Source organism: Lathyrus oleraceus, chromosome 1 (genome assembly GCF_024323335.1).
Source record: "Lathyrus oleraceus cultivar Zhongwan6 chromosome 1, CAAS_Psat_ZW6_1.0, whole genome shotgun sequence".
NCBI classification, from domain to species: domain Eukaryota; kingdom Viridiplantae; phylum Streptophyta; class Magnoliopsida; order Fabales; family Fabaceae; genus Lathyrus; species Lathyrus oleraceus.
This window is the reverse complement of record NC_066579.1, coordinates 145,752,924-145,768,915: the sequence shown is the minus strand read 5'-3', so window position 1 is coordinate 145,768,915 and position 15,992 is coordinate 145,752,924. Positions and strand designations below refer to the sequence as shown.

At 30.3% G+C, this 15,992-nt stretch overlaps 1 protein-coding gene across 1 annotated transcript; it reads right to left on the bottom strand.

The window, feature by feature from the left end:
- Positions 1-498: 498 nt before the first annotated feature.
- LOC127122887 (protein NRT1/ PTR FAMILY 5.8) lies at positions 499-15,396 on the bottom strand. The gene is made up of 5 exons (XM_051053163.1): positions 14,995-15,396; positions 3,955-4,070; positions 3,155-3,372; positions 1,671-2,194; positions 499-1,430 (listed from the first exon to the last, which is right to left on the bottom strand). The coding sequence occupies exons 2-5, from the start codon at positions 4,007-4,009 to the stop codon at positions 596-598; spliced, it is 1,632 nt and encodes a 543-aa protein (XP_050909120.1). The 5' UTR covers positions 4,010-4,070; positions 14,995-15,396; the 3' UTR covers positions 499-595.
- Between the last annotated feature and the right edge of the window lie 596 nt (positions 15,397-15,992).

Sequence of the window (15,992 nt, the reverse complement as noted above, 5' to 3'; positions counted from 1 at the left end):
TTCCGGTTACAAGGATCATTTTAGAATTTTGTCTATTTCAGGAACTAAATTTTACGACATCTACAATTTCAGGACTATGTTGGCGATTCACTTGAAAATAATGTAAAGTTTTGTTGTGTGATTCATCATCTTGTCACTTTGGAGACCCATGAATTGTGTCTCAGTTTTTACCCCTTCGTTTTGTATCAGAAACAGAAACTATCTGCATTATGCAGAAGATTTTAGAAGATTTTGGAATGGTTCTCTCAATCATAGCAATTATGCATGTAACTTTATAAGTGTTTATGATAAAAGTCGAACATTACATTTCTAATGATTTGATGGTTATGATTAATTCACAGTGTAAAACCCTATTTTAACACAGATGGTGTATGAAATAAATCCAAATTAAAAAGGTAAACATACAAAAAATAAAACGATAATATGTTAAATTTTATATAAAAAATATCTTGTTATATTGGTCATTTTTTTTCAATGTACCTTCTAACAAAAAGAACATCATAGAATTACTATTATATTAATTCAAGGGCAACTAGTTCAACAAACAAAGTTTACGCAAAATTACACTTGAAAACTCTATCAGAAAGAAAAAAGCTCACGTTTCACAATCTGAATCACTTTTACTATAGTAATATTTACACAATAGTGTATACAACAACAAGCTGATTGAACTTAACCAAACTAGAAGCCAATAGTAATTATCCAAACGTGCTTCAACCATATCATCAGAAAACCAACTTGGTGTTCCTTTAGAATCTGTGTATACCTCAACTAGTGTAATCAACAATGCACTCACAAAGCTTCCAACTCCAAAAACACTAGTATACAATGCAATTCCCACTGTTCTCATATTCTTTGGAACTTCACCATAAAAGAATTCCTGCATACCAACAACTGTGAAAATATCTGAAACACCGAGAAGAATGTACTGTGGTAACAACCAGAAAATGCTTATCGGCACTATTTCTAATTTTGACCCTTCACTTCTCATTTGCCGACCGATATCGAGCCGTTTCATTTCAACTAAAGCTGCAATAACCATTGCTATGATTGAGAGAACCATTCCGATTCCCATCCTTTGCATCTTGTTTATACCTTTTTCCTGTCGTGTTATCAGCTGAGCAAACGGTATAAATACTTTGTCGTATAATGGCATCAATAGTATTATCGACAATGTTATAGCGCTTTGGAGTGTTGCTGGTGGTATCTTGAAATTTTTACCAATGTTTCTCTTCATTGTCATGCCTTGTTTTGTGAAAAATGTTGCAGGTTGTTGGAAAATCACTGCAAACATTAGAAGCATTGCCCATATTGGCAATAGCTTAATCACAACTTTGACATTTGGTAGCAGACACATGCTAATTTTTGAATCCTTATCCATAACCTTAATGCTTTCTGAGTTTTCGCGACAAAGAGGTGTCTCTTGAAGCCTGTATCATGAGAAAAATATATTTTGCCCATAAACAATAGATGATAATTTAGTAAATATAACTTTATGCATGTGAAGTCCCCGTTAAGTCAGCTCAATTGATAGCTGTGCAGGGGCATCTGACTGTAGGGGCGCGGGTTCGAACCCGTGACATCCCACTTATTCACCTTTAATCGGTGAAATTCCACCTACTAGGCTATTTGACAAAAAAAAACTTTATGCATGTGAAAGTGGAACTTACTCTAGTTCAACACCTTCAGATTTGTCATTTGGTAGTGTAATTTCACAATGGAAGCATTTCAATGCAGATGCTTTTATAGTTTGAAACATGTTCATGAAAGGCTTCTTATCTTGAAGACCATCATCATCATCCTGTTTTTTATATGAATATATCGAACTTCCGCTAGAGAAAATCAAGATAGAAAGAAGCATTGAAATTGCAGGTATTGCAAACCCTAAAACCCAACCAAAAGTGTCTTGAATGTAAGACATGAATGTAACACCCATTAGGCTTCCAGCACAAACACCAAAATACCACCATTGGAAGAAAAGTGCTTTTTTGTTGCTACTTGTGTCATCTGTGCCACAAGGTAAATCTTCTTCTTCACCAAGTTGATCAGCTCCAAAGGCTTGTAGAGATGGATTATATCCACCTTGGCCTAAGGAAATTAAGTAAAGAGATAATGAAAGGAATGAAGAAGACATTGTTCTGTTTTTGTGATGCCATGACCTTGCTAGTGCTGTTGTTGTCAATGCTGCAAGTCCCTATGAAGAAAACACAAGAAAATGTCATTAATTTTGTGAGAAAAGTTGAACTTTCAAATTATTTGTAAGAGTTTTTGGAGTAGACTTATTTGAGTTTTTCTAACATTTGTGAAACTGTTTGAATGTGATATCAAACATGCGTTATTGCTTTGTATACTGGTGTTCTAAACTAAAAAGTATTTAGTTAGATACCGACACGACACCGACCTTATCATGTAGATAATTGTACTATAGTTTTAGAAAATATAAGTGATTGTACATAAATTTTTAAGTGTTAGCCGGACTCATGTCAGACACTCACCGACACATGTCAATCAGTCGGACACTCTAGCTCGTACTAAAGTGTCTAGGTTATATATATCCAAAAAGAAACTCCCTTTGTTAAGAAAACAAATTTGGAAGAAAAGAATCTTGCCTCACACTACATATGATATAGTAAAATCTTTTCTTGAAGAATTTGAATAGTACTAAAATGAAAAGTTATGGTAAACATTTTTCCCTATAGAGAAAAAAAAGTATAGTTTTCTTTTTTAATGAAAATTTGGATGGATATTCTGATGAAATGTAGAATATAACTTGGAAAAGGAATAAAACTTTCACTGATTGAGAAGTGAAATCTCAACTTTTCCAAAACATCAATATCTGTAATATTTGCAACAGAAACTCTCCAATTTTGACCACAAAAAACTAAAGAAAACTTTAGTCTCGCATATTCTTAAAATATGAGTGTTATGACTCAGACTCCAACAAAATTAATGGATCTCCTAAAGCTTATACTATACTATATATAAAGTAGGTCATCTAAATTTTCAGCCATGTATAATATCCATAACAGATAAAGTTTGAGCAAAACTTTATAACAAATATACTATGAAAATAAATTATCAGTATAAGTTTGAAATCAATTTTGGTATCTGAACTTTTTTAATAAGTATATAATATTTTTGAAAGGTGACTCACCATAACATAGAGAAAAGATGAGGACATTATGGTGGAATATTTTTCCCAATAAGCATCAGCAATAGGTGCCACTAACAATGGCATTATGGAGGTGAATCCAACCCAACTATTAACCATTTTTGCTGCTGATGAGTTGCTTAAGTTCACAACATCTGTTAGATAAGTTACCAAATTTGATGCTACTCCTTTGAATGCAAACCTCTCTATACCTGCAATGACTGTCATATAGAAGCAAAAACAAGTAAAATGTAAGTTCTTACCCTAAGATTGATATAATACAATATAAAAAATCACAAGAGCATGCAAGATCAATAGAATCTTGGTTGGATTATAATATCAAACAAATGAGGACCAGGGTTTTAAATCGTGGTAACGGAATCAGGAGAATCGCAGTTAAATGAGACTCATAAAAATTTAATAGGGATCACGATTGTCTGCAACTTGAATTCAACTGAAGCGTCTTGCATTTAGACTAAAGTCTTAATGCAAGGTCTTGTTGTTGAATTCAACAACGGACAATCCCGATTTATTCAGTTGCGGTCTACGAACACATTGTAGAGACATCAAAAATCATAAAACTGCAATCGAGATTTCGGCAGTCGAAAAAACCCCTATTAAAGACTAGTTTTCTACATTTCCCATTTGCAATTACATATATTCAATGGAATGGATGCTAATTTGTATTCAAGGAACTATTATTTGTTTTATCTTCATGCTATTAAGATGGAATCTAAGATATACTATAAGATAAAGTTAGATACTTCATTTTTGTCATCCAAGAATATGCACATAGAATTTACCTATGAGGAGAATGCATGAATTGCTGAGCCTCTTCTGTTTGTGTCCACCAGCCATAATAAGAATAATAACAAGATACCAAATGCTTGTAGAAAAATGCAGAAACCAATATCCAAATCTGCACTATGAAATTTACTAAATGAACCAAAAGCTAAGAAAAAATCATAAACATAGTTGGTTGTGATTCCTCATGAATCATGTTTTGTTCTTTTGAAATCACTACAATATTGGTATATTCACCAAATTAATGTGAAGATACCAACTAAGTTTCAATTATTAGACCTTAAGTTTAGGCTTTAAATGACATTGAAGATTGTATAGTACACATATATAGAAGGATTGTGTTTGTCTCTAGCACCTTAATGGGACACTAGACATTCACTTTGTTAATGGCATACTAAAAAGCATGACCAAGAAAGTTGCAAATGCATTTCAGTTATAGATAAATATGAAAAATATGAAAAAAGTAGAAGCCACTTTCAGTTTGAGAAATGATATATAATTACATCAGGTTGATTCTGTGAAACAAACTCTCTACTCTCTAAAGTTGTGCCTCACATGTTTGACACATGTTCATGCTATGAATTGTTCTCCTTTGAAATGTTGTGGAAATTGTGTTTATAGCATGTATTGATCTCGACTGTTTGATTTTGTTTAATAATCGAGATTATTTAAATTCGGTGATCGTATAAATCTATATTGTAAAAATAACCTATGAATCAAAATACTTAGTCGTAAAATATTACCTAATATATCACGGAGATTGTCTTTAAAGATTTATCTGATTGATGTGCACAAATAGTATAAAATACATCAGATCTAGAATTTAGAATTAATAGAGAAAAGACAATTCTCTGATTGTAAATTTTTTTATTTAAAATGGGAAGAATAAATAAAAAAATATCTTCCATAAATAAAAAATAGTAATTTAATTATAGGGGGTGTTTGTTTCGTGGATACAAATATTATTCCCGGGAATATGACATTGGAATTCACATATTTCCTTGTTTGTTTCAAGTTTTGATAGTTTATGCCTGGATACTTTTTATTCCCAGGAATATGTTTTGTTCATAAATTTCTCCATTTTTATTCCCATGTCAAATGATGGGAATCTTATATTCCCATGGAAATATAAAATAACTAACCATAACTTCCCACTCTCATGTTATTTTAACACATTTATTTTTAATTTTTTAATTTTTAAAATTTAATTAAATAAAACTTAAAAATATTCCTAGGAACTTTATTGATTTTGCCAAACACATTGATGGGAATAAAGTTCCTGGCAATACTATTCCTAGGAATGATATTCACGGGATTATAATTTTAATCCATCAAACAAACACACCCATAGAGATAGAAAAAGGTAAGTGGTTAAGGGAGGTTACACTAAATCAAGTAAAAGATATTACTATATGACCAAAAAATTTGACCAAATCAAGTACTATCACAAATAAAGAATAATATAATTAATTTTTAAGGAAAAAATATTTTTTCATTTAAAATTAAGAGACAATATATATAGAAAACTATTGAAATATATTACAATTTTACAATAACTCCCTTGTATTAAAATTTTCAAAAGAATATCCAAAAATGGATTTTCTAAATCAAGAGTAACATGAATCAGATCAAGATAAAATTGGTGTATCAAATTCTCTGAACTCAAATACACATTTTATATATTGAGATCTATTCGTCAAATTACATTCTCACAAGTTTTGTTATTAATACTATTTTATCGGTGGATATTTATAAATTTTATAGATATTTCGTCATAGATCAATTCCATTTTATATTTATAATTTTTTTTAAAAAGTTGTTACAAATCATATACCATCCATAAAAAAAATTTAAAAAATTTAAAAATCGTTTATAACAAACTAACTTGGTCAATAATATTTATTCTCATAAACTTTATCCAAAAATTGAATAAGATCACTTATGACTTGACTCTACGTAACTAGATTATATTATAATTTCTATATTTAGTATATACTTTTCATACAAGAGGCAATGGTCATCCTTAAGTTGAGCCAATTAACTAATTGACCTCAATCATATGGTAGATAAACTTAGATGTAATTGTATAGAATTATCAAAAAGAAGAAGAAAAAAAATCAACCTAACAAGCAAAATTTGGAGTGGAGTTACACTGTCCTATGATTCTATTTCACTAAACTTGTTTACTTTAAATGTCGACAATGGTGATTTAGAATGGTTAATCAAACAGTACATACCTAAACATATTTATACATAATCTCAAGTACGCACAATTTTCCTCACTAAATAATTATTGTGCTATTTCATTTTGAATTTAATTGAAATACACTGACAGTGTAAAGAGATTTTACACCGTCAGTTAATCATAAACGTTGGATATTGAAACAAGTTTGACTTTTATTTTAAAAATTTATAAAATAATACAAACAGATGATGGTGATGAATCGATAATGTAAAACTTTTTATACTGACAGTGCATAGTAATTAATCTCATTCATTTTTGTATGTGTATAATATAGAGAATTATTGTATCAATATAACTCCTTTCTTGAAATTGATTTACTATCTTAATGATTGATAATTTTCAAGTAATTGTTATTTTATTTTTCACTTTTATTAACGAAAGAAGATGAAGTTAATTGAGATAACAAGAGTTAGTTAGTATGTAACTAACTTGTGTAGCAAGGTATTATTAAATGCAAGAGATTCATGTTAGTTGTGATGTACCATTATTTCAATATAAATTATGTAATACTATTATATTCAATAATAATGAGAAAACTCTTATTAATTCCTAGCTTTATTTTTCTTCTTTCTTCACCATACATGAACTCACTTATGTTCCATATTGAGAATGTATGATTTCTATATTACTAAGATGGTATCACTTGCAAACACATAGCTCTCATTGATTATGTTCTTATACATCCATCCATTTCATGTACATCTTCTTCATTCTTCTTTGATCATGCACCATTCTTGATCCTTCCACCATGGCACCGCCGCGTGCCACCACTTCTCAAGTTTGTGTCTCCAATGGTGACATACACTCCATTTACTATATTCATCTGAGTGAAGGTCCCAACTCCGTAAAACTCACCCCTTTTCTGATTGATTCCAATTATCTTTCTTGGTCTCGTTCAATGCAACGAGCTCTTGGCGCCAAAAACAAACTTTCATTGAAGTTCCAGACATTCTTGATTTGAATAGAGCAATGTGGGAAAGATGCAACTACTTAGTTCATTCATGGATACTCAACTCATTCTCTTAACCAATTGCTCAAATGATTGTTTTTTAGGAAATACTTTGGATATGTAGATAGATCTCAAAGAAAGATTCGTTAAAGAGGGTTGAATTCGAGTCTATCATCTTCGTGCAGAACTCAACAATCTCAAGCAAGACACGAAATCAGTTCTTGATTATTTTACTGAAATGTGTGGATTGTGGGAAGAACTGAATTCACATAGACCTATGCTGGTTTGTACTTGTATACATCAACATCGTTGTGAAGTCATACGTTCTTCTAAGAATTTTCATTTGGAAGATCAAGTCATTCAGTTTTTAATAGGATTGAATGATTTTTTTTGTCATCAAGACTCAAGTTCTACTCATGGAACTCATATCTTCTATCAACAAAGTCTACTATACGATAGTAAGAAGAGAGCAATAACATTGCTTTACTACCTAAATCAGATGTTATTTATGTTATTGAAGATTTTAACACTTTGATCAATGCTTATGATGCAAGAAAGCTAAATGACCGTGGTAAGAATAATGTATATAAGAAGGATATTCGCATGTGTACTCATTGCAATAGAATTGGTCACATTATGGATGTTTCTATAAGAAACATGGTGTTCCTCCTCACTTTGGAAAGAAACAGGTTAAAGCAAATTCATCTACAACTATTGGTATTGAGGACTAAATTCATTCTAATGGTGGTGAGGATAGTTCAATGCCTGCTCAAGCTGGTATTACTCAAGAACAATATGCTCAACTAATGAGCTTACTTAAACAAACGAATCTCATGCCTCAGGTTCAATCTTTCACTGCTATGCCTAGTTATAATTATACATCAAATGAGAATTCATGTACTTCTATAGTGTCAAGCATAACATGTTCTAGTCATCATGGCTCTAGTTCTTGGAGAATTGATCCAAGATCAAATGATCCTGTTTATTGTTCTTAACAATATTTCAATTCCTATTATTAAAATAAGTCAATTAATGTTTGTCTGCCAAAGGAATCTTTTGTATCAACCAAGTATGCAAGCACAATTATATTCTCTCCAAACCTTTATCTCACACATGTCCTTTACACTTCTGAATTTTCTCTAAATCTAATTATTGTTTCAAAATTATGTCAATCTCTTCAAGGTACACTTCAATTCTTTGATAATAAATGTGTGTTGTAGGACTTGAAATTCCAGAAGATGATTGGTTTAGCTATTAGATGGATGGCTTATACAAGCTTGTGATTGATTGTGATGCTCAAACTGGTGTACCTTCCCTCAAGTTTCAAACCAACATTTATATCCCTTCAATACTTGTATCAATCAGACCCGTACTATACCTAATCAAGCCTTATGATATTTTACATTAGGGCATTTATCTAATGATAGATTTTCCAAAATGTCTTAATTGTACTCCAATATTACTCATGATAATAAAGTAGTGTGCAATATTTTCCATTTTGCTAGACATAAGAAACTACCCTTCAGTTTTAGCATATAAAAAGCTTCTAAATGTTTTGAACTAATTCACTTTGACATTTGGGGTCCTCTAGCTGTTAACTCAATCCATGGCCATAAATATTTTTTATAGTCCTTGATGATTTCAGCAGGTATGTATGGATCATTCTACCTAAATCAAAGGATAACGTCGCTACACATGTTCAACACTTTTTCACCTTAATTGAAAATCAATTCAAAACTTGTCCAAAGTTTATCAGGGCTAATAATGGTCTAGAGTTTTTACTTTCTTCATTTTATGCTTCTAGAGGCATTATCCATCAAAGATCATGTGTGGAAAACCCCTTAACAAAATGGAAGAGTTCAGAGGAAACACCAAAAAGTCCTAAATGTAGGAAGAGCATTATTATATTAGTCCAAACTCCCCAAAACCTTTTGGTCATATGATATCTCCTATGCAACTTTCATTAACAAAAAAAGTTAGTACTCCCCTTCTTGATAACAAATGTCCTGACCAACTAATTAACAATTCTATTCCTGATATGACTAGCATCAAAGTTTTTGGTTCCCTTTGTTATGCATCAACCCTGCAACAACATAGAGCTAAACTTGCTTGTAGAACAAGAAAGTCTATTTTTCTAGGATACAAAATTGGGTTCAAAGGATATGTTTTATTAGATCTGTCAACTCATGAAATTTTCATATCTAGACATGTTACATTTCTTGAACACATTCTTCCATACCATAACGAATCACCATCCCAAGCTCATTATTGGGAATATTTAACTGATGTACACCATAAGACACCTATTGATTCTTCAACATAACCTAATGACAAGTCTATACAAACACACATATCCACTCCTTTACCTCCCTAAAATACCCAGACTCAAACTCCTTCACCCCATGATACTCAATTTCTTGACATTGATCATAATCCACCTGGCACAAATCCAAATCCACATTCCACTAAATTCATTCATACCAGAGTATAATCCATACTTAGACATCCACCATCACATCTAAAAGACTATTTATATGCCTCATTTGATGATGCTCATAATCAATCATCAGGTACTCCCGATGTCTTGTCTAATTAAATGTCTTATTCTCATTTGGCTCCTACTCATTCACATTTAGTCTCTCCATTACCACTCATACTGAACCAAAATCCTAGACTAAGGCTAACAAATATGAATGTTGGAAACAAGAAATGAAAGTTGAACTTGTTGCTCTTGAACAAACTGGTACTTGGAAGATTGTGGATCTTCCTCATAACATCAAACCCATAGGCTGCAAATGGGGTTACAAGATCAAACATAAAGCATATGGAAGCATTTAAATATTCAAAGCAAGACTAGTTTCCAAAGGTTACAACCAAATCAAAGGATTAGATTTTACTGATACATTCTCCACAATGACAAAACTCACGACTATCAGACTTGTTTTAACTCTTGCATCCATCCATCACTGGAATCTACATCAGTTAGATGTCAATAATGCTTTTCTCCATGGCAAATTACATGAACATGTTTACATGGTCATCCCACCAGGTATCACTCATACAAAACCTAATTAGGTTTGCAAGTTAGTTAAATCCATATATGGACTCAAACAGGCCAGTCGCCAATGGTATGAAAAGCTCATGTCATTGCTTATTTCTCATGGATATACGCACAAGCTGCATCTGACCACTTACTCTTTGTCAAAACCAAATTATCAGAATTTACAATTCTTTCGGTTTATGTTGATGATGTCATACTAGCAGGAAATTCTCTCTCTCTCTCTCTCTCTCTCTCTCTCTCTGAATTTGCAACTATCAAAACAATACTTCACAAAGCTTTCAAAGTCAAGGACTTAGGAATGTTGAAATACTTCTTAGGTCTAGAAGTTGCCCATTCCAAATTGGGAATTTCTATGTGTCAGCGCAAGTATTGTCTTGATCTTCTTACTGACTCGGGTTTGCTTGGTGCAAAACCTGTCTCTACTCCCTCAAATCCCGCCATCAAACTGTGCCATGATGATGTTACACATTTGATGACATTCAATACTATCGATGACTGATAGACATAATCATTTATCTGAACACAACCCAACCAAACATCACATATACCACTCAACAACTAAGTCAATTTCTCTCCAAACCTTCCATTACTCATCACCATGCAACATGTAGAGTTTTGTGTTATCTTAAATCTTGTCCCGACAAAGCTTTATTTTTCCCATGCAACTCCTCCCTTCATCTTAGCTTTTTTGATGTTGATTGGGTCGGATGCAGAGATACACGCAGATCCATTTCAGGTTCATGTTTTTTCATTGGTCAATCTCTCATTTCATTGAAAACAAAGAAGCAACATACAATCTCAAGGTCCTCATCTGAAGCGGAATACAGAGCTTTGACTGCAGCCACATGCGAGCTTGAATGGATCATTTACTTGTTACATGACATGCAAGTCAAATGCACCAAGCCACCGATCCTTTACTGTGATAACCAAAGTGTTTTTCACATTGCAGCAAACCCGGTCTTTCATGAATAAACTAAACGCTTGGATATCGATTGTCAAATTGTAAAGGAATTTTTTTTAGCAGGCACCATGAAGCTTCTTCCTATTCCATGGCATAACCAACTAATTGATTTCTTCACAAAATCTCTTCTTCCTAAACAATTCTCTTTTTTCATGTCCAAGTTGAACTTGATCAACATTGATCAAACATCAACTTATGGAGGGATATTAACGAAGGAAGATGAAAAGATGAAGTTAATTGAGATAACGAGAGTTAGTTAATTTATAACTAACTTGTGTAGCTAGTATCATCACATACATGAGATTCATGTTAGTTGTGATGTACCATTATTTCAATATAAATTATGTAATACTGTTCCATTCAATAATAATGAGAGAACTCGTATTCATTCCTAACTTTCTTCTTCCTTTACTTTCTTTTTCTTCTTTCTTCACCATACATAAACTCACTTATGTTCCATACTGAAAATGTGTGGTTTCTATATTACTAAGAGCTTTACCTCGTTAAAGACATCTTTTAATAAATAAAAAAATATGACATAAAAAAGACATATTTTAATTTAGGGGAATACCATTTATCAGTTTTTATGGAAATTAAAATGCATGAACCATCACGGTCAAGATATAAACAAATTAATTAAGATTCGATGTTTGTAACCTTTGTGCTATCGTAGTGTCCATTATCAACTTTATGTTTTATTTTTCTATCACAAGTAATTGCCTTTCTAATCATGTTTTGGCTTTTGATCTTCTTTGTTTACCAAAAAATTGTCTTTCTAATCCAACTTTTAATATGGTCTTTTTTAAATAGTTTTCTAGTTGACCAGTCACACTACTTTGGGATCAAATCATCTGCTCCCTCTATTCTAAAATTTTTGAGAATAGTTAAAATGATTTATTTTAAAGAAATTTTTTATTGAGTAAAATATTTTTGTGTTTGACCCTCTATTTTAAAAGTTAGTTTTTTTTTAATCCCCATTCAATTATATGATAAGTTTTAGGGACTTAATATTTAGATAAAAAATTTAATATTCGTGTTATATTTTGAAACAATTTTATCAATCTATTATATTAAATTTATCTATTTATAAATCACCACACAGTAAAATTTACCCTAAAATGCATAAAAAAATTGAAACTTAAAAAAATAAAAAAAAATTGATTTTTATAATGTAGATATAATATAAAACTAAAAATGCATTTAAATCTATATTTTCTTAACGAAATTTATATAAATTATTTTTAATATTCCATCCCAAAAAAATATTTTTTAATAAATTTTACATGTTATATTTATCTATTTTAATAATATATATTTAGCTACCCAAACAAACTCATTGAGTTATAATATTGAAAATAAAATTGCTAATATATTTAATACAAAGCAATTTATAGATGAATTTAACTCATTGAAATATCAATTTTTATTTATTTTTTCTTCATTTTATATAACTTAAAATTATAATATTTTTTTATTGATTAAATTCGATATGTTCATTTTAAAATTATATTTTATTTATTCTTTCATATCTACAAGGAACAAGAACATACATGTTAACCTTGAGGCAAGCATGTCACACGCAAACACACAATATCCACAAGCAAAAACAACATGAACACATACTTAGAAGAATGAGTATGTGGGAGAATAAATAAACATTAGGAGTATATGTTCATGAGTATATATGAAGAAAAAAATATATAACTTTATTTTGCAAATGATCACTCTTTCTTTGTGTACTTTCTTTTTAAGGTTGGTGCTTCAATGAGATGTAAACCACTTTGCTTAATTATTACATAGTGGAGTGACAAATTATATCCATATTAGCAAAATGTTATGAAAATATTAATTGCAAAATGTTATATTCACATGGATTAGGTCATCCTAACTATTCATCCACCAACCCTAGTTTGATCATACAACAAGTAAAAATTTTCATCACAATATCAAGACATGTGAATAAAAGGATACTCTTTAGGTTTATTGTTTGGTCAAATAATAAAAAAATATTTTTAAATCTGTTATTTTAATCGTTTGAATTTTGTTATATCTCGAGTTCGAACATTTATTCTTAAAAACAGACATTATATAATTAGAGTTGTCTTTAAAGACGTGTAATGTGAATTATCACAAATTAAAAAAAACATTGATTTATAAAAATGTGTTTAGATGTCATAGGTTAAAAACTAAATTACTTGTGTGACAAAAGATAACCCTAATTATTTGTTTATCCCTTTTGCTTTGATCTTTTTTAACAAATATGAGAAAAAGAACAAAACAATTTATTTTCCCAATTAAGCCAATGTTAACTTACATTCATAAATGTTGAACAAAACAAAAGAAATAAAAAGAATATACTCACATTCATAAACATGGCTTACATCACCATCTAAATACTTTTTTTGTTGATATATAAAAGCACATACTCTTGTAATTATCCAAATTCATATCACTAACTTAGCTTTTCATTACTTTCACGCCATTTTCACTTATACACTACACTACACTACACGTATGTGATATGGTTTTCCATTTTTTTTTATATCTTTTCCTTTTTTGATACCAAATTATAATGTCATCAATAACAAACACTATGCAACTAGTCCTATTGCTTCTACTTTTTTTAATCATAAAGCAAAAGGTGTTTTCAAAATATAAGAAAAATAAGCATAGTCCAAATTAATGTTCCTAATTATATTACATATACAAGCAAATACTTTATCTCTATGGTGCATCTAATTTTTGAAAAGTGTTATCCACGTACAAATTATACCATCAAATCAACAAAAGAAACAAAGTTATTTAATACATCTTTTGTGAAGGAACTAATCTTTTAATAAATAAAGAAATTATTGACATACTCAGCTCGATGACAATTAGATTCGGATACAATAACATGATGTAATAACTATTGTGAAGATCGTTTAGTTTAGAGAAACATATTTACTCATTGAATCTTACGATGATGCTCGTAACGGTGAGATCCAAGTATGATGAGAAATTTTAGAGAAAATAATATATATATATATATATATATATATATATATATATAATTTTTATTAAATATTAAGTCATAAAATTAATGAGCTGAAAGTTAAGTGCGGTAAGATGATGACCTAAAGTAATAATTTGTAGAAACCAAGTGCGCGGTGAGATGATGACCTAAAGTAGTAACTTGTTCCGGCTTATATTTGAGTTGGTTATGGTCATTAAAGATACAAAGTTATGGTCATTAAAGATACAAAGTGTAATAGAGGAAGCAATTATGCAAAGCAAAACAACATGGATGAAATGTGTAATGGAAAGGCTTTTAGGACAGAAAGTGATTTCTCCTACTAAGATTTTTATCAAATAATTGTGAAGGGTTTATGATCAAGATATGTTCATAAAGAAATTCATAGTCACAACAACTTTAGTTTCCACTAAACAAGGACAAAAATGACTCCTCAATTTGGTAAATTGCTTTAAAATTTAAAGACAAATTTCTTTTCTTCAAAGGGATTCAAAAGAATAAGAATCTATAGATTCATTCTCCATCTTTATATGTGTGATTGATCCCAACATTGACCATAAAGTTTTTGTATAAGGGTTTCCATGCTTCAATAATCAACATCACTATTTTTTCCATAAACCATTAACTTTTATCTCCACATCTCAAAGATAAATAATACTTTTTTTCTTTTTCAAAAGTGTTGCTAAATGTTCATGATACTAATCAAATCATAGAAACATATGAAATTTATTAAATAATTATTGCATTAAAGCAAGTAATAATAATAATAATACTAATAATAATAATTAAATAAAGATATAAAATTGGTACCTTAAGAGTTGTTGGAAGAGTGCACTTTTCTTGGATCTAAAAATTTCAAGCTGGCATCAAATTACATGTTGACAAATCAAGAATCATTGTTCTTTGGTTTCTTGGCACAATAAAGGCTCCTCCATCATCACAATTTTGGTGTAGAAAAGAAAACTTTGAGATTAACTTGATGAAAGGTGGTTGTGATCAATGATGGATCTTTTTGTTACCATAATATCTCCTAATAATGCTGAAAGCTTGTTGGAATATTTCAAAAGATGAGATCCGTTTTATCTTTTCCAATGCAAAATTTCAATTTTTTGTTGAAAAAGATGATAGAGTTTAGTGATTTTTGATGTACAATGTTGTGATTGTTGTTTTTTTCTAAGAAAAGTAGAGTTTCTTGGCTATCATCTTAAAGATTGAAAAACTGAATCGATAAGGCATTGGATTGTCTTTATAGATGAAGGAATTTGTTTTATCTAATGTCTATAAATAAATGTTGAAATAAAAATAGAAATTATTTTTTTTAAATGAAGATAAATCTCACTATTCCAAATTCTTGGATGTATGTTAAGGTCGATAGATTTTGGAGCATCAAAGCATCACTAGTAGCTATTCTAATGTACCAAGGAATAAAAGTACTATTAAATGTGAATAATAATTTAGAGCAGCATCAATCATATTATAAGTTATTTGTTTTTAACACAAAGGAAGCGATTCTTTTTAAACCAAGGAAGCATCAAGTATCAATTATATGATATGATACTTCAAAAATGAGATTCCATAGTAATGGTATTAACACTTGATGTCCGTTTAAACTTCAAATCGGCTGATAGTTCTTTAAGAAATTTAAAATTATTTCAATTTCAATATGTTAATAAGCAATTTTTGTCACATAAACTCATTTCGTTAATGAGAATTCGTGAGGCGTTAAATCAATCATGGTTGCTTTTATGACCAATCAAAATATGTTGTGGGAATATCTTCTATCTTTTCGTATTTTTAAAAGCCTAGAA

Bases quoted from the DNA above. Each gene is read 5' to 3' on its own strand.
- LOC127122887 (XM_051053163.1), bottom strand. From the start codon at position 4,009: ATGGCTGGTGGACACAAACAGAAGAGGCTCAGCAATTCATGCATTCTC. The intron at 3,373-3,954 runs GTAAATTCTATG...TCTATATGACAG, and splicing joins TTCATGCATTCTCCTCATAG to TCATTGCAGGTATAGAGAGG. The intron at 1,431-1,670 runs GTAAGTTCCACT...CTCATGATACAG, and splicing joins TCTGAAGGTGTTGAACTAGA to GCTTCAAGAGACACCTCTTT.